At 45.0% G+C, this 18,551-nt stretch overlaps 1 protein-coding gene across 1 annotated transcript in view; it reads right to left on the bottom strand.

The window, feature by feature from the left end:
* zgc:85858 (uncharacterized protein LOC405879 homolog) overlaps positions 1-16,966 on the bottom strand; it is a 25,664-nt gene extending 8,698 nt beyond the window's left edge. The window contains exon 1 of the mRNA XM_065025115.1: positions 16,634-16,966. Coding sequence (XP_064881187.1) covers positions 16,634-16,717 — 84 coding nt within the window. The 5' untranslated portion in view covers positions 16,718-16,966. The remainder of the gene's footprint in view (positions 1-16,633) is intronic.
* Between the last annotated feature and the right edge of the window lie 1,585 nt (positions 16,967-18,551).

Below are 18,551 nucleotides of genomic sequence, written 5' to 3'. Positions count from 1 at the left end.
AGGACACAGGGTTAATACAGGGTTATCACAGAGGACACAGGGTTAATACAGGGTTAATACAGAGGACACAGGGTTAATACAGGGTTAACACAGAGGACACAGGGTTAATACAGGGTTAACACCAGAGACATGGTTAACACAGGGTTAACACCAGAGACATGGTTAACTGCCTATTTCTCAGCCCCAGAAACTAGAATATGCATATAATAGACAGATTAGGATAGAAAACACTAAAGTTTCCAAAACTGTAAAAGTTTTCTGTGAGTATAACATAACTGATATTGCAGGCGAAAGCCTGAGGAAAATCCAATCAGGAAGTGCCTCTTATTTTGAAACCTCTCTGTTCCTATGCATGTCTCTCCTCCATTTAAAGGGATATCAACCAGATTCCTTTTACTATGGCTTCCCTAAGGTGTCAACAGTCTTTAGACATAGTTTCAGGCTTTTATTTTGAAAAATGAGCGTGAAGGATCACATTGCGTAAGTGGAGAGGTGGGTGCTTTCAGAGTGAGTTTTTGCGCAACTGATTAAAGCCACCATTGTTCCTCCCGCTGTTATTGAAAAAGCTACACACTGATATATTATCGAATATATATTTTAAAAACAACCTGAGGATTGATTATAAAAAACGTTCTTCATGTTTCTGTGGAATTTATGGATATTATTTGGAATATACGTCTGCGTTGTTGTGACCGCTCTTTCCTGTGGATTTCTGAACATAACGCGACAAACAAACGTCGGTATTTTGGCTATAAAAATAATCTTTATGGAACAAAAGGAACATTTGTTGTGTAACTGGGAGTCTCGTGAGTGAAAACATCCGAAGATCATCAAAGGTAAACCATTTTTTTGATTGCTTTTCTGATTTTCGTGACCTAGCTACTTAATGCTAAGTGTACATAATGTTTTGTCGAGCGGTCGATAAACTTACACAAACGCTTGATTGCTTTCGCTGTAAAGCATAATTTAAAAATCTGAGACGACAGGTGGATTAACAAAAGGCTAAACTGGGTTTTCCTATATTGCACTTGTGATTTCATGAACATGAATATGAATTGTTTAAATATTTAATATTATTTGACTGCGGCACTATGCCATTTTTGACCTTTATTTAACAAGGCAAGTCAGTTAAGAACAAATTCTTATTTTCAATGACGGCCTAGGAAGGGTGGGTTAACTGCCTTGTTCAGGGGCAGAACGACAGATTTGTACCTTGTCAGCTCGGGGATTTGAACTTGCAACCTTTCGGTTACTATTCCAATGCTCTAACCACTAGGCTACCCTGCCGCCTCTACACTCTAACCACTAGGCTACCCTGCCGCCTCTACACTCTAACCACTAGGCTACCCTGCCGCCTCTACACTCTAACCACTAGGCTACCCTGCCGCCTCTACACTCTAACCACTAGGCTACCCTGCCGCCTCTACACTCTAACCACTAGGCTACCCTGCCGCCTCTACAACCACTAGGCTAACCACCACTAGGCTACCCTGCCGCCTCTACACTCTAACCACTAGGCTACCCTGCCGCCTCTACACTCTAACCACTAGGCTACCCTGCCGCCTCTACACTCTAACCACTAGGCTACCCTGCCGCCTCTACACTCTAACCACTAGGCTACCCTGCCGCCTCTACTAACCACTAGGCGCCCTACACTCTCTAACCACTAGGCTACCCTGCCGCCTCTACACTCTAACCACTAGGCTACCCTGCCGCCTCTACACTCTAACCACTAGGCTACCCTGCCTCCTCTACACTCTAACCACTAGGCTACCCTGCGGCTATTCAGCAGTTGCTGATGAAGTTAACACCACAGAGGACACAGGGTGACATGTGAATCATTGAGCCGATGCTCTTATCCAGAGTGACTTACAGGTAATGCAGGGCAGTTTAACAAACCATACAACTCTATGAACAAGGACTACTCCTAACGATGTCCAGAGAGGAGTGTACGAAAAGACATTTACAGGAAGAACTGGGCCGATAAAAAGTTCGGTAAGAATAAAACTGAGGGAGATTTTACCGTAATTCTGGTAACAAACATTGCAACTGCAGTTTTTACAGTAAATGTTCATTTTTACTGTGTAAATTGTTCAAACTATTCATTGTGCATAGAGTTGGGAGGTTTGTTCAACTAAAATTAAAATGTTTGTTTGGCATTTTAAAAAAGTGACAACTGACTCAGCGTAATTCTTCTGCCGTGGAATTGCCTTCTTCCAACAATTACATTACATTACAATTACAATACATTACAATTACATTACATTGATGCTGTTGATCACTGGTTGCCCTTCTTCCAACAAGAGCCCTATTCGGACAGGATTAGTTTTACTGGGGGAGGTCGGGTAATCAGACAGGATTAGTTTTACTGGGGGAGGTCAGGTAATCAGACAGGATTAGTTTTACTGGGGGAGGTCAGGTAATCAGACAGGATTAGTTTTACTGGGGGAGGTCAGGTAATCAGACAGGATTAGTTTTACTGGGGGAGGTCAGGTAATCAGACGGGGTTAGTTTTACTGGGGGAGGTCAGGTAATCAGACAGGATTAGTTTTACTGGGGGAGGTCAGGTAATCAGACGGGGTTAGTTTTACTGGGGGAGGTCAGGTAATCAGACGGGGTTAGTTTTACTGGGGGAGGTCAGGTAATCAGACAGGGTTAGGTCAGGTGATCAGACGGGGTTAGTTTTACTGGGGGAGGTCAGGTAATCAGACAGGATTAGTTTTACTGGGGGAGGTCAGGTAATCAGACAGGGTTAGTTTTACTGGGGAGGTCAGGTAATCAGACAGGGTTAGTTTTACTGGGGAGGTCAGGTAATCAGACAGGATTAGTTTTACTGGGGAGGTCAGGTAATCAGACGGGGTTAGTTTTACTGGGGAGGTCAGGTAATCAGACAGGGTTAGGTCAGGTGATCAGAAGGGTTAGTTTTACTGGGGAGGTCAGGTAATCAGACAGGATTAGTTTTACTGGGGAGGTCAGGTAATCAGACGGGGTTAGTTTTACTGGGGAGGTCAGGTAATCAGTTAGTTTTACTGGGGGAGGTCAGGTAATCAGACAGGGTTAGGTCAGGTGATCAGAAGGGGTTAGTTTTACTGGGGGAGGTAATCAGACGGGGTTAGTTTTACTGGGGGAGGTCAGGTAATCAGACAGGATTAGTTTTACTGGGGGAGGTCAGGTAATCAGACGGGGTTAGTTTTACTAGGGGAGGTCAGGTAATCAGACGGGGTTAGTTTTACTGGGGAGGTCAGGTAATCAGACAGGGTTAGGTCAGGTAATCAGACAGGGTTAGTTTTACTGGGGGAGGTCAGGTAATCAGACAGGGTTAGTTTTACTGGGGGAGGTCAGGTATTCAGACGGGGTTAGTTTTACTGGGGGAGGTCAGGTAATCAGACAGGGTTAGGTCAAGTAATCAGACGGGGTTAGTTTTACTGGGGGAGGTCAGGTAATCAGACGGGGTTAGTTTTACTGGGGGAGGTCAGGTAATCAGACAGGATTAGTTTTACTGGGGGAGGTCAGGTAATCAGACAGGGTTAGTTTTACTGGGGAAGGTCAGGTAATCAGACGGGGTTAGTTTTACTGGGGGAGGTCAGGTAATCAGACAGGATTAGTTTTACTGGGGGAGGTCAGGTAATCAGACGGGGTTAGTTTTACTAGGGGAGGTCAGGTAATCAGACGGGGTTAGTTTTACTGGGGGAGGTCAGGTAATCAGACAGGGTTAGGTCAGGTAATCAGACGGGGTTAGTTTTACTGGGGGAGGTCAGGTAATCAGACAGGGTTAGTTTTACTGGGGGAGGTCAGGTAATCAGACGGGGTTAGTTTTACTGGGGGAGGTCAGGTAATCAGACAGGGTTAGGTCAGGTAATCAGACGGGGTTAGTTTTACTGGGGAGGTCAGGTAATCAGACGGGGTTAGTTTTACTGGGGGAGGTCAGGTAATCAGACAGGGTTAGGTCAGGTAATCAGACAGGGTTAGTTTTACTGGGGGAGGTCAGGTAATCAGACGGGGTTAGTTTTACTGGGGGAGGTCAGGTAATCAGACAAGGTTAGTTTTACTGGGGGAGGTCAGGTAATCAGACAGGATTAGTTTTACTGGGGGAGGTCAGGTAATCAGACAGGGTTAGTTTTACTGGGGAGGTCAGGTAATCAGACGGGGTTAGTTTTACTGGGGAGGTCAGGTAATCAGACAGGGTTAGGTCAGGTAATCAGACGGGGTTAGTTTTACTGGGGAGGTCAGGTAATCAGACGGGGTTAGTTTTACTGGGGAGGTCAGGTAATCAGACAGGGTTAGGTCAGGTGATCAGACGGGTTAGTTTTACTGGGGAGGTCAGGTAATCAGACAGGATTAGTTTTACTGGGGAGGTCAGGTAATCAGACGGGGTTAGTTTTACTGGGGAGGTCAGGTAATCAGACGGGGTTAGTTTTACTGGGGAGGTCAGGTAATCAGACAGGGTTAGGTCAGGTGATCAGACGGGGTTAGTTTTACTGGGGGAGGTCAGGTAATCAGACAGGATTAGTTTTACTGGGGGAGGTCAGGTAATCAGACAGGGTTAGTTTTACTGGGGGAGGTCAGGTAATCAGACGGGGTTAGTTTTACTGGGGAGGTCAGGTAATCAGACAGGATTAGTTTTACTGGGGAGGTCAGGTAATCAGACGGGGTTAGTTTTACTAGGGGAGGTCAGGTAATCAGACGGGGTTAGTTTTACTGGGGAGGTCAGGTAATCAGACAGGGTTAGGTCAGGTAATCAGACGGGGTTAGTTTTACTGGGGAGGTCAGGTAATCAGACGGGGTTAGTTTTACTGGGGAGGTCAGGTAATCAGACGGGGTTAGTTTTACTGGGGGAGGTCAGGTAATCAGACAGGGTTAGGTCAGGTAATCAGACGGGGTTAGTTTTACTGGGGAGGTCAGGTAATCAGACGGGGTTAGTTTAACTGGGGGAGGTCAGGTAATCAGTTTTTTACTGGGGAGGTCAGGTAATCAGACAGGGTTAGTTTTACTGGGGAGGTCAGGTAATCAGACAGGGTTAGTTTTACTGGGGAGGTCAGGTAATCAGACGGGGTTAGTTTTACTGGGGGAGGTCAGGTAATCAGATGGGGTTAGTTTTACTGGGGAGGTCAGGTAATCAGACAGGGTTAGTTTTACTGGGGGAGGTCAGGTATTCAGACGGGGTTAGTTTTACTGGGGGAGGTCAGGTAATCAGACAGGGTTAGGTCAAGTAATCAGACGGGGTTAGTTTTACTGGGGAGGTCAGGTAATCAGACGGGGTTAGTTTTACTGGGGAGGTCAGGTAATCAGACAGGATTAGTTTTACTGGGGAGGTCAGGTAATCAGACAGGGTTAGTTTTACTGGGGAGGTCAGGTAATCAGACGGGGTTAGTTTTACTGGGGAGGTCAGGTAATCAGACAGGATTAGTTTTACTGGGGAGGTCAGGTAATCAGGTTAGTTTTATCAGGTAATCAGGGGGTTAGTTTTACTGGGGGAGGTCAGGTAATCAGACAGGGTTAGGTCAGGTAATCAGTTAGTTTTACTGGGGGAGGTCAGGTAATCAGACAGGATTAGTTTTACTGGGGAGGTCAGGTAATCAGACGGGGTTAGTTTTACTGGGGAGGTCAGGTAATCAGGGGTTAATAATCAGACGGGGTTAGTTTTACTGGGGAGGTCAGGTAATCAGACAGGGGTTAGTTTTACTGGGGGAGGTCAGGTAATCAGACAGGGTTAGGTCAGGTAATCAGACAGGGTTAGTTTTACTGGGGAGGTCAGGTAATCAGACGGGGTTAGTTTTACTGGGGAGGTCAGGTAATCAGACAAGGTTAGTTTTACTGGGGAGGTCAGGTAATCAGACAGGATTAGTTTTACTGGGGAGGTCAGGTAATCAGACAGGGTTAGTTTTACTGGGGGAGGTCAGGTAATCAGGTTAGTTTTACTGGGGGAGGTCAGGTAATCAGACGGGGTTAGTTTTACTGGGGAGGTCAGGTAATCAGACGGGGTTAGTTTTACTGGGGGAGGTCAGGTAATCAGGGGTTAGGTCAGGTGATCAATTAGTTTTACTGGGGGAGGTCAGGTAATCAGACAGGATTAGTTTTACTGGGGGAGGTCAGGTAATCAATTAGTTTTACTGGGGGAGGTCAGGTAATCAGACGGGTTAGTTTTACTGGGGAGGTAATCAGACAGGGTAATCAGACGGGGTTAGTTTTACTGGGGAGGTCAGGTAATCAGACAGGATTAGTTTTACTGGGGAGGTCAGGTAATCAGACAGGGTTAGTTTTACTGGGGAGGTCAGGTAATCAGACGGGGTTAGTTTTACTGGGGAGGTCAGGTAATCAGACAGGATTAGTTTTACTGGGGAGGTCAGGTAATCAGACGGGGTTAGTTTTACTGGGGAGGTCAGGTAATCAGACGGGGTTAGTTTTACTGGGGGAGGTCAGGTAATCAGACAGGGTTAGGTCAGGTAATCAGACTTAGTTTTACTGGGGGAGGTCAGGTAATCAGACGGGGTTAGTTTTACTGGGGGAGGTCAGGTAATCAGTTTTTTACTGGGGAGGTCAGGTAATCAGACAGGGTTAGGTCAGGTAATCAGGGGTTAGTTTTACTGGGGGAGGTCAGGTAATCAGACGGGGTTAGTTTAACTGGGGGAGGTCAGGTAATCAGACGGGGTTAGTTTTACTGGGGGAGGTCAGGTAATCAGACAGGGTTAGTTTTACTGGGGGAGGTCAGGTAATCAGACAGGGTTAGTTTTACTGGGGAGGTCAGGTAATCAGACGGGGTTAGTTTTACTGGGGGAGTTTTTAGTTTTACTGGGGAGGTCAGGTAATCAGACGGGGTTAGTTTTACTGGGGAGGTCAGGTAATCAGACAGGATTAGGTCAGGTAATCAGACGGGGTTAGTTTTACTGGGGGAGGTCAGGTAATCAGACGGGATTAGTTTTACTGGGGGAGGTCAGGTAATCAGACAGGGTTCGTTTTACTGGGGGAGGTCAGGTAATCAGACAGGATTAGTTTTACTGGGGGAGGTCAGGTAATCAGACAGGATTAGTTTTACTGGGGGAGGTCAGGTAATCAGACAGGGTTAGTTTTACTGGGGGAGGTCAGGTAATCATACGGGGTTAGTTTTACTGGGGGAGGTCAGGTAATCAGACAGGGTTGGGTCAGCTAATCAGACAGGGTTAGTTTTACTGGGGGAGGTCAGGTAATCAGACAGGGTTCGTTTTACTGGGGGAGGTCAGGTAATCAGACGGGGTTAGTTTTACTGGGGGAGGTCAGGTAATCAGACAGGATTAGTTTTACTGGGGGAGGTCAGGTAATCAGACGGGGTTAGTTTTACTGGGGGAGGTCAGGTAATCAGACAGGGTTAGTTTTACTGGGGGAGGTCAGGTAATCCGAATTATGTGCACGAGCACCAAACACCACACGTGTAATTTCAGTCCCGTCTGTTGTTCGACAAGCTCCTCTGATACGTCCTGTTCTAGTCGACATCCCTGTGTTTGGAGAGAAATGTCTGAGTGACAGCTGTTTCTCTCGCAGTTTGAGCAAGAAAACAGCTGCTTTGATGCATTGAACCAAGTGCTGAGCCTAAGCTGTGTATGAATCCTGGCTGTATCACAACCGGCCGTGTGAAAAAGTAATTTCCCCGTTACTCTCAATAACTGGTGGTGCTGCTTCCCCCTTACAATCAATAACTGGGGGTGCCACTTCCCCTTACTCTCAATAACTGGTGGTGCCACTTCCCCCTTACTCTCAATAACTGGTGGTGCTGCTTCCCCCTTACAATCAATAACTGGGGGTGCCACTTCCCCTTACTCTCAATAACTGGTGGTGCCGCTTCCCCTTACTCTCAATAACTGGTGGTGCCGCTTCCCCCTTACAATCAATAACTGGGGGTGCCACTTTCCCCTTACCCTCAATAACTGGGGGTGCCACTTTCCCCTTACCCTCAATAACTGGTGGTGCCACTTCCCCTTACACTCAATAACTGGGGGTGCCACTTCCCCCTTACTCTCAATAACTGGGGGTGCCACTTCCCCCTTACACTCAATAACTGGGGGTGCCACTTCCCCCTTACACTCAATAACTGGTGGTGCTGCTTCCCCCTTACTCTCAATAACTGGTGGTGCTGCTTCCCCCTTACTCTCAATAACTCAGGCCACATTTAGCTGTAATGACTCCAACCAACCACTTCCTGTAGTTATTGATCAGGCCACGTTTAGCTGTAATGACTCCAACCAAACACTTCCTGTAGTTATTGATCAGGCCACGTTTAGCTGTAATGACTCCAACCAAACACTTCCTGTAGTTATTGATCAGGCCACGTTTAGCTGTAATGACTCCAACCAAACACTTCCTGTAGTTATTGATCAGGCCACGTTTAGCTGTAATGACTCCAACCAAACACTTCCTGTAGTTATTGATCAGGCCACGTTTAGCTGTAATGACTCCAACCAAACACTTCCTGTAGTTATTGATCAGGCCACGTTTAGCTGTAATGACTCCAACCAACCACGTTTAGCTGTAATGACTCCAACCAACCACTTCCTGTAGTTATTGATCAGGCCACGTTTAGCTGTAATGACTCCAACCAACCACTTCCTGTAGTTATTGATCAGGCCACGTTTAGCTGTAATGACTCCAACCAAACACTTCCTGTAGTTATTGATCAGTCCACCTTTAGCTGTAATGACTCCAACCAAACACTTCCTGTAGTTATTGATCAGGCCACGTTTAGCTGTAATGACTCCAACCAAACACTTCCTGTAGTTATTGATCAGGCCACGTTTAGCTGTAATGACTCCAACCAAACACTTCCTGTAGTTATTTATCAGGCCACGTTTAGCTGTAATGACTCCAACCAAACACTTCCTGTAGTTATTGATCAGGCCACGTTTAGCTGTAATGACTCCAACCAAACACTTCCTGTAGTTATTGATCAGGCCACGTTTAGCTGTAATGACTCCAACCAAACACTTCCTGTAGTTATTTATCAGGCCACGTTTAGCTGTAATGACTCCAACCAAACACTTCCTGTAGTTATTTATCAGTATCTCACGCCACTGTGGAGGAAGTTAGCCCACTCTTGCATGCAGAACTGCTTTAACTCAGCAACATGTGGGTTTTCCAAAATGAACTGCTCGTTTCAAGTCCTGCTACAACATCTCAATTGGGATTAGGTCTGGACTTGGACTAGGCCATTCCAGAACATCAACTTTGTTGCATTTCAACCATTTTCATGTTGATTGTGTGTTCTGGATCATTGCCTTGCTGCATGACCAGCAGCACTGTCGTTCTTTGCCTTGCTGCATGACCCAGCAGCGCTGTCGTTCTTTGTCTTGCTGCATGACCCAGCAGCGCTGTCGTTCTTTGTCTTGCTGCATGACCCAGCAGCGCTGTCGTTCTTTGCCTCGCTGCATGACCCAGCAGCGCTGTCGTTCTTTGTCTCGCTGCATGACCCAGCAGCGCTGTCGTTCTTTGCCTCGCTGCATGACCCAGCAGCGCTCTCGTTCTTTGTCTCGCTGCATGACCCAGCAGCGCTGTCGTTCTTTGTCTCGCTGCATGACCCAGCAGCGCTGTCGTTCTTTGTCTTGCTGCATGACCCAGCAGCGCTGTCGTTCTTTGTCTTGCTGCATGACCCAGCAGCGCTGTCGTTCTTTGCGTTTTCATTTAGAAAATAATCTCTCCGCAGAAGCGTTCGGTTACAGTGATGGTCAACACAGCTCGATTGCCGTAGCAACATCAGGGAAACTGGGCAGAAGTGAGTGGTGCTTTAAATACAGTAGTTCTGCAACGTCTTTAATTGAGCCTCATTCTCCTTAATTGCCAGCCTCAACATGTTACGGAAAGAGTAGGGAAAGCCCTGGAGACAGGTCGTCTGGATTCTGGACAGACAATAAATTGGCAGATGCAAACAGATGATCATATTTGGTAGGGGGGCTCCCGAGTGGCGCAGAAGTCTAAGGCACTGCATCTCAGTGCAAGAAGCGTCACTGCAGTCCCTGGTTCGAATCCTGACTGCATCATATTCGGCCGTGATTGGGAATCCCATAGGGCAGCGCATAATTGGCCTAGGGTCATCCAGGTTTGGCCTGGGGTTGGCAGTCATTGTCAATAAGAATGTGTTCTTAACCGACTTGCTTAGTTAAATAAAAAGGTTAAATAAAAAGGTTAAACATAGTGTACAACAGTTCTTGAGAGCATGAACAAAACAAAGTGGTTAGGCTACTTGTGAACCGGCATTTGAGTTGTGTGGTTCCAATATCAACAAGTCCCTTATCTCTGGTATGAATCAACAGTCCCTTATCTCTGGTATGAATCAACAAGTCCCTTATCTCTGGTATGAATCAACAGTCCCTTATCTCTGGTATGAATCAACAGTCCCTTATCTCTGGTATGAATCAACAGTCCCTTATCTCTGGTATGAATCAACAGTCCCTTATCCCTGGTATGAATCAACAGTCCCTTATCTCTGGTATGAATCAACAGTCCCTTATCCCTGGTATGAATCAACAGTCCCTTATCCCTGGTATGAATCAACAGTCCCTTATCCCTGGTATGAATCAACAGTCCCTTATCTCTGGTATGAATCAACAGTCCCTTATCCCTGGTATGAATCAACAGTCCCTTATCTCTGGTATGAATCAACAGTCCCTTATCTCTGGTATGAATCAACAGTCCCTTATCTCTGGTATGAATCAACAGTCCCTTATCTCTGGTATGAATCAACAGTCCCTTATCCCTGGTATGAATCAACAAGTCCCTTATCTCTGGTATGAATCAACAGTCCCTTATCTCTGGTATGAATCAACAGTCCCTTATCTCTGGTATGAATCAACAGTCCCTTATCTCTGGTATGAATCAACAGTCCCTTATCTCTGGTATGAATCAACAGTCCCTTATCTCTGGTATGAATCAACAGTCCCTTATCTCTGGCATGAATCAACAGTCCCTTATCTCTGGTATGAATCAACAGTCCCTTATCTCTGGTATGAATCAACAGTCCCTTATCTCTGGCATCAATCAACAGTCCCTTATCTCTGGTATAAACTGGCATGCGTCAACAGTCCCTTATCTCTGGGATAAACTGGCATGCATCAACAGTCCCTTATCTCTGGTATAAACTGGCATGCATCAACAGTCCCTTATCTCTGGTATAAACTGGCATGCATCAACAGTCCCTTATCTCTGGTATAAACTGGCATGCATCAACAGTCCCTTATCTCTGGTATAAACTGGCATGCATCAACAGTCCCTTATCTCTGGTATAAACTGGCATGCATCAACAGTCCCCCTTATCTCTGGTATAAACTGGCATGCATCAACAGTCCCTTATCTCTGGTATAAACTGGCATGCATCAACAGTCCCTTATCTCTGGTATAAACTGGCATGCATCAACAGTCCCTTATCTCTGGTATAAACTGGCATGCATCAACAGTCCCTTATCTCTGGTTTAAACTGGCATGCGTCAACAGTCCCTTATCTCTGGTTTAAACTGCATGCATCAACAGTCCCTTATCTCTGGTATAAACTGGCATGCGTCAACAGTCCCTTATCTCTGGCATGAATCAACAGTCCCTTATCTCTGGTATAAGCTGGCATGAGTCAACAGTCCCTTATCTCTGGTATAAACTGGCATGCATCAACAGTCCCTTATCTCTGGTATAAACTGCATGCATCAACAGTCCCTTATCTCTGGTATAAGCTGGCATGCATCAACAGTCCCTTATCTCTGGTATAAACTGGCATGCATCAACAGTCCCTTATCTCTGGTATAAACTGGCATGCATCAACAGTCCCTTATCTCTGGTATAAACTGGCATGCGTCAACAGTCCCTTATCTCTGGTATAAACTGGCATGCGTCAACAGTCCCTTATCTTTGGTATAAACTGGCATGCGTCAACAGTCCCTTATCTCTGGTATAAACTGGCATGCATCAACAGTCCCTTATCTCTGGCATGAATCAACAGTCCCTTATCTCTGGTATAAACTGGCATGCGTCAACAGTCCCTTATCTTTGGTATAAACTGGCATGCGTCAACAGTCCCTTATCTCTGGTATAAACTGGAATGCATCAACAGTCCCTTATCTCTGGTTTAAACTGTCATGCATCAACAGTCCCTTATCTCTGGTTTAAACTGGCATGCATCAACAGTCCCTTATCTCTGGTATAAACTGCATGCATCAACAGTCCCTTATCTCTGGTATAAACTGGCATGCATCAACAGTCCCTTATCTCTGGTTTAAACTGGCATGCGTCAACAGTCCCTTATCTCTGGTTTAAACTGCATGCATCAACAGTCCCTTATCTCTGGTATAAACTGGCATGCGTCAACAGTCCCTTATCTCTGGCATGAATCAACAGTCCCTTATCTCTGGTATAAACTGGCATGCATCAACAGTCCCTTATCTCTGGTATAAACTGGCATGCGTCAACAGTCCCTTATCTCTGGTATAAACTGGCATGCGTCAACAGTCCCTTATCTCTGGTATAAACTGGCATGCATCAACAGTCCCTTATCTTTGGTATAAACTGGCATGCGTCAACAGTCCCTTATCTCTGGTATAAACTGGCATGCATCAACAGTCCCTTATCTCTGGCATGAATCAACAGTCCCTTATCTCTGGTATAAACTGGCATGCGTCAACAGTCCCTTATCTCTGGTATAAACTGGCATGCGTCAACAGTCCCTTATCTCTGGCATGAATCAACAGTCCCTTATCTCTGGTATAAACTGGCATGCGTCAACAGTCCCTTATCTTTGGTATAAACTGGCATGCGTCAACAGTCCCTTATCTTTGGTATAAACTGGCATGCATCAACAGTCCCTTATCTCTGGTATAAACTGGCATGCATCAACAGTCCCTTATCTCTGGTATAAACTGGCATGCATAATTCAAGACAATGTTTAAATTGTGTGCAGCGCAATGGACATACAGTGCATTGGGAAAGTATTCAGACCCCTTGACTTCTTCCGCATTTTGTTACAGCACTATTACAAAATAGATTAAATTGTTCTGTTCTCAATCTACACACAATACCACATAATGACATCACAATACCCCATAATGACAAAGCAACACCCCATAATGACATCACAATACCCCATAATGACATCACAATACCCCATAATGACATCACAATACCCCATAATGACATCACAATACCCCATAATGACATCACAACACCCCATAATGACATCACAATACGCCATAATGACATCACAATACCCCATAATGACATCACAATACGCCATAATGACATCACAATACCCCATAATGACATCACAACACCCCATAATGACAACACAACACCCCATAATGACAACACAACACCCCATAATGACAACACAACACCCCATAATGACATCACAATACGCCATAATGACATCACAATACCCCATAATGACATCACAATACCCCATAATGACATCACAATACCCCATAATGACAACACAATACCCCATAATGACATCACAATACCCCATAATGACATCACAATACCCCATAATGACAAAACAACACCCCATAATGACATCACAATACCCCATAATGACATCACAATACCCCATAATGACATCACAATACCCCATAATGACATCACAATACCCCATAATGACATCACAATACCCCATAATGACATCACAATACCCCATAATGACATCACAATACCCCATAATGACAAAGCAAAAACAGGTCATTTAAACAAGTGATATAAAAATAAAAACTGAATACATTAACATCACATTTACATAAGTATTCAGACCCTTTACTCAGTACTTTTATGAAGCACCTTTGGCAGCGATTACAGCCTAGAGTCTTCTTGGGTATGACGCTACAAGCTTGGCACACCTGTATTTGGGGAGTTTCTCCCATTCTACTCTGCAGATCCTCTCAAGCTCTGTCAGGTTGGATGGGGGAGCGACGCTGCACAGCTATTTCCAGGTCTCTCCAGAGATGTTAGATCAGGTTCAAGTCTGGGCTCTGGCTGGGCCACTCAAGGACATTCAGAGACTTGTCCAGAAGCCACTCCTGCAAAGTCAAAGGGTCTGAATACTTTCCCGAATGCACTGTATAACGCAAGTCTCAGGAAACACTGTCTGGGTTGGCAATACTCAGTGTAGAAAACAGACGGCCCACAACCTGGACCTACAGGCTGTGGTGAAAGAAAGAAAAGGAGGGCTTCAGCAGAGCAGGGGAGTATCCATTTGGATTTCATTTACTGTGAATATTGCAGGTCATTTGTGTAGGCTATTAGCCATGAAAAGCGGGTAGTGGCTGAATTTATCCTCAAGCCCACTACTTTTTTCCCCCTCATTGTTACGCTACTTGATATGTAATACTTATTTTAAAAAGTTTATAAATAACTAAATGACAGTATATTGCTATAGATAGTACACTGTATAATGAATAGTCAGCTAGTGTTGTGGGTGGACTCACTGCATAATGAATAGTCAGCTAGTGTTGTGGGTGGACTCACTGCATAATGAATAGTCAGCTAGTGTTGTGGGTGGACTCACTGCATAATGAATAGTCAGCTAGTGTTGTGGGTGGACTCACTGTATAATGAATAGTCAGCTAGTGTTGTGGGTGGACTCACTGCATAATGAATAGTCAGCTAGTGTTGTGGGTGGACTCACTGTATAATGAATAGTCAGCTAGTGTTGTGGGTGGACTCACTGCATAATGAATAGTCAGCTAGTGTTGTGGGTGGACTCACTGCATAACGAATAGTCAGCTAGTGTTGTGGGTGGACTCACTGCATAATGAATAGTCAGCTAGTGTTGTGGGTGGACTCACCTCACTGCATAATGAATAGTCAGCTAGTGTTGTGGGTGGACTCACTGCATAATGAATAGTCAGCTAGTGTTGTGGGTGGACTCACTGCATAATGAATAGTCAGCTAGTGTTGTGGGTGGACTCACCTCACTGCATAATGAATAGTCAGCTAGTGTTGTGGGTGGACTCACTGCATAATGAATAGTCAGCTAGTGTTGTGGGTGGACTCACTGTATAATGAATAGTCAGCTAGTGTTGTGGGTGGACTCACTGCATAATGAATAGTCAGCTAGTGTTGTGGGTGGACTCACTGCATAATGAATAGTCAGCTAGTGTGGTGGGTGGACTCACTGCATAATGAATAGTCAGCTAGTGTTGTGGGTGGACTCACTGTATAATGAATAGTCAGCTAGTGTTGTGGGTGGACTCACTGCATAATGAATAGTCAGCTAGTGTTGTGGGTGGACTCACTGCATAATGAAGTCAGCTCATATCATACAGGTCCAGACGAACTGTGTTATGCCAGTAGGCACTTCCATTACTTTTTTGTTGCAGGTTAGGAGACTGAGGTTAAGGTAAGGGGGGGAGAAAAAAACACTCTCCTAACCTGCTACAAAAATCCCATGTATGAAGTGCCGTGATCAGCTCTAGGTAGTGATTTAACGTTAGCTAGCCAACCACATCCCTAGAACGGAACTTCCACCCTGCTCTAGCTAGGGTTGTGGTGGTAATACCATCTAAACTTTGACTGACAAAAACACATAGCTTGCTTTAATGACCACTGACTAGTCAAACATCTAGAGTCAATTTCACTGGCAAATGAGCTACTTGGGTAATGTAGCACAACAATGTTTATATGAACAAGAAGGTGATAGATATCATGTCCCCAGAGCTGCAGTCCAAACACGTTATTTTTAACCCCTCACTCAGCCAGCTCCTTTCCGTCGGGGGAATCCCCCGTCCAAACCGAATGCAGTTTCATCGCCACCTCAAATTCACTAACCTCGGCCCTCGATTTAGTTCGAGGGAACGAGTGGACAACTTTGGTCACTTGCGGGGTTGATATGACCCACAATTAAACTCAAACTGTAGTCAACATGTCAAACTCTGGTGACAGCGAAGTGTCAAATGTAATAAACAAGGCTGCATTTTCGGCATGTCAGGGGAAAAAAACTATAAAAAGGTAGCTCTCTAAAATATATAGACATTGATTTTTAGCGTTGGCAAATTGACCTAGTCTCGTAGTGAGGAGCCTATAAAACGTAACGTTAGCTACCTGACAGGAGTGTTATCTAGCTACCTGACAGGAGTGTTATCTAGCTACCTGACAGGAGTGTTATCTAGCTACCTGACAGGAGTGCTGGCAAGATACGTTATCTTGCTAGGTACATTAATAGCTTTAGGTTGGTTGTTTTTAAGCTCAACTTCGGATCATCTCTCTCCTTCGCTTGGGCAATGACGGGCTGGGGGTTTAGGGTTGAGAGCTGTCTACTTTGAAACGCAGCCTTAAGTCGAATGGTCATTACTAGCGAGCCAGACAGCCAAAATTAGAATCCCTAGCTAGATGGATGGACAAGCTTGCTAACGTGTCGGCAGCCAAAACGTGTCTTAAATTAAGATTGTTTTATTCTTGATAATGAATTATAAAATGAACTACAGCATCGTGCACTGTGAATGGTGAGCCCTCAGTCTGACTCCCAGGCAGACAGATTGTAGCTATCTTTAGCTTGTTACAGTGAACTCTCAGTTTGAATGGCCAGCTGATTGAATAGCCAACTAGTTAGCCGGTGCTGTCATAGCCTAGGCTAGTAGCTATCGGTGTGTGTGTGTGTGTAGCTGATAGCCAGCTAATGTTAGTTAACAAGCTCGAGTCTAACCGTGGTTTTCTGGACGTGTCCTCGCTGCGTTATGGTCTTGCTGTGTTTCTCGTTAGCCACTTTCATCCGTTGGACCGCCGACATGTCGACAACCGGTGTGTCACAGCCACGAAATAACGATACACTAACTCAACCACCGGCGTATCACTTACAGATAAGGACTAATGTGAAAGGAGGGCAGTTTGTTGATTAGATTTTTTTTTTTTTTAAAGCGATGAATAAGAATAGCCGATAACTGCTAGCGTCCAGGCCGCGAAGGCTAACGGTTGTTAGCTTGCTGTTAGCCGGCTGGCTACCGGAAGTAGATGCTTCTACCCTCGTCACGTGTCGAGGGTCTAGTGTGACACATGTTTTCTAAGGGGCAGATCTAGTGTCGATCTATTCTACCCCAAACTAGACTAAAACGATGCAGAGGGACAAACCAAAACCAGCTCTGGGATCCGTTTCACAAATTAAATGAAGTTAGCTTTTTTATTAAGAAATACTGGCTAATTTGCCTGCATTTCAAGCAGTGTTGTTTTGTTGTTGTATCTCTTCAGTTCGAACGTATTTGACATGGACTTGTTTTAGCTGTGCATGTTCCTCCACATACCTTCGCTATCCCGGTTTCCCTGTAACTGAAAAACATCTTCCTAAACTCGTCCGTTTCGGGGTGGTCCACATGAATGTAGTCGAGGACCGGTCAACTCCGTTCTCTTATATCGAGGCGGAGTTGAGTTTTGATAACTGGTAGCTGGATTTACAACATTTAGGCACCATCAGTCGATTCTTGTAAAAATGTACATTTCCAACTGCGGTCCTGAAATTCATACTTTTAATAAGAACCTATTAAATACAACATCTAATTCCATTTGTCACATGCGCCGAATATAACGAATGTAGAATTGTTCGTGAAATGTTTGCTAACGACCTTTCCCAACAATACAGAGTTTAAAGTTAAATAAAACAGTTACTTCTTCTATGGTGGGGTCTATCGGGGGTTGGCATCCAACGTTATGGTGCATTACCGCCACCTACTGTACTGGCGTGCGGGCCAGAGACAGGGAGAAACTAAATCCTACATGCCAGCCTCGTTGCTCTTAAAAATAGATCATAAAATATTTGAGACTATATCTAATGACGTTCTAGTAAATATACTCTTTAAACTAATTTCCTGTATCCCCTTCTCCCTCAGGGTGGTTAGAGTGTTGGACTAGTAACCGAAAGGTTGCAAGTTCGAATCCCCGAGCTGACAAGGTACAAATCTGTCGTTCTATCCCTGAACAGGCAGTTAACCCACTAGGCCGTCATTGAAAATAAGAATTTGTTCTTAACTGACTTGCCTAGTAAAATAAAGCAAATAAAACAATATTAGATCTCAGCCTCTCGCTTTCCCTCTGATACTGCCCGCACTGTAGCAATACATACTCCACTATCTCTGTTTCCTGGCAATAATCACACTTTCCTGTTAGCCAGTACATCAACATCCCCACTACTTAGTGCTTGTTTAACCAGTACATCAACATCACCCACTACTTAGTGCTTGTTTAACCAGTACATCAACAACCCCCACTACTTAGTGCTTGTTTAGCCAGTACATCAACATCCCCACTACTTAGTGCTTGTTTAGCCAGTACATCAACATCCCCACTACTTAGTGCTTGTTTAGCCAGTACATCAACATCCCCACTACTTAGTGCTTGTTTAGCCAGTACATCAACATCCCCACTATTTAGTGCTGGTTTAGCCAGTACATCAACATCCCCACTATTTAGTGCTGGTTTAGCCAGTACATCAACATCCCCACTACTTAGTGCTTGTTTAGCCAGTACATCAATCTCCCCCACTACTTAGTGCTTGTTCAGCCAGTACATCAACATCCCCATTACTTAGTGCTTGTTTAGCCAGTACATCAACATCCCCACTACTAAGTGCTTGT

This window comes from Oncorhynchus nerka, linkage group LG12, assembly GCF_034236695.1.
Source record: "Oncorhynchus nerka isolate Pitt River linkage group LG12, Oner_Uvic_2.0, whole genome shotgun sequence".
In the NCBI taxonomy this organism is placed as follows: domain Eukaryota; kingdom Metazoa; phylum Chordata; class Actinopteri; order Salmoniformes; family Salmonidae; genus Oncorhynchus; species Oncorhynchus nerka.
Note: the sequence above shows the minus strand (reverse complement) of the source record. Positions and strands in the feature narration are given on the sequence as shown.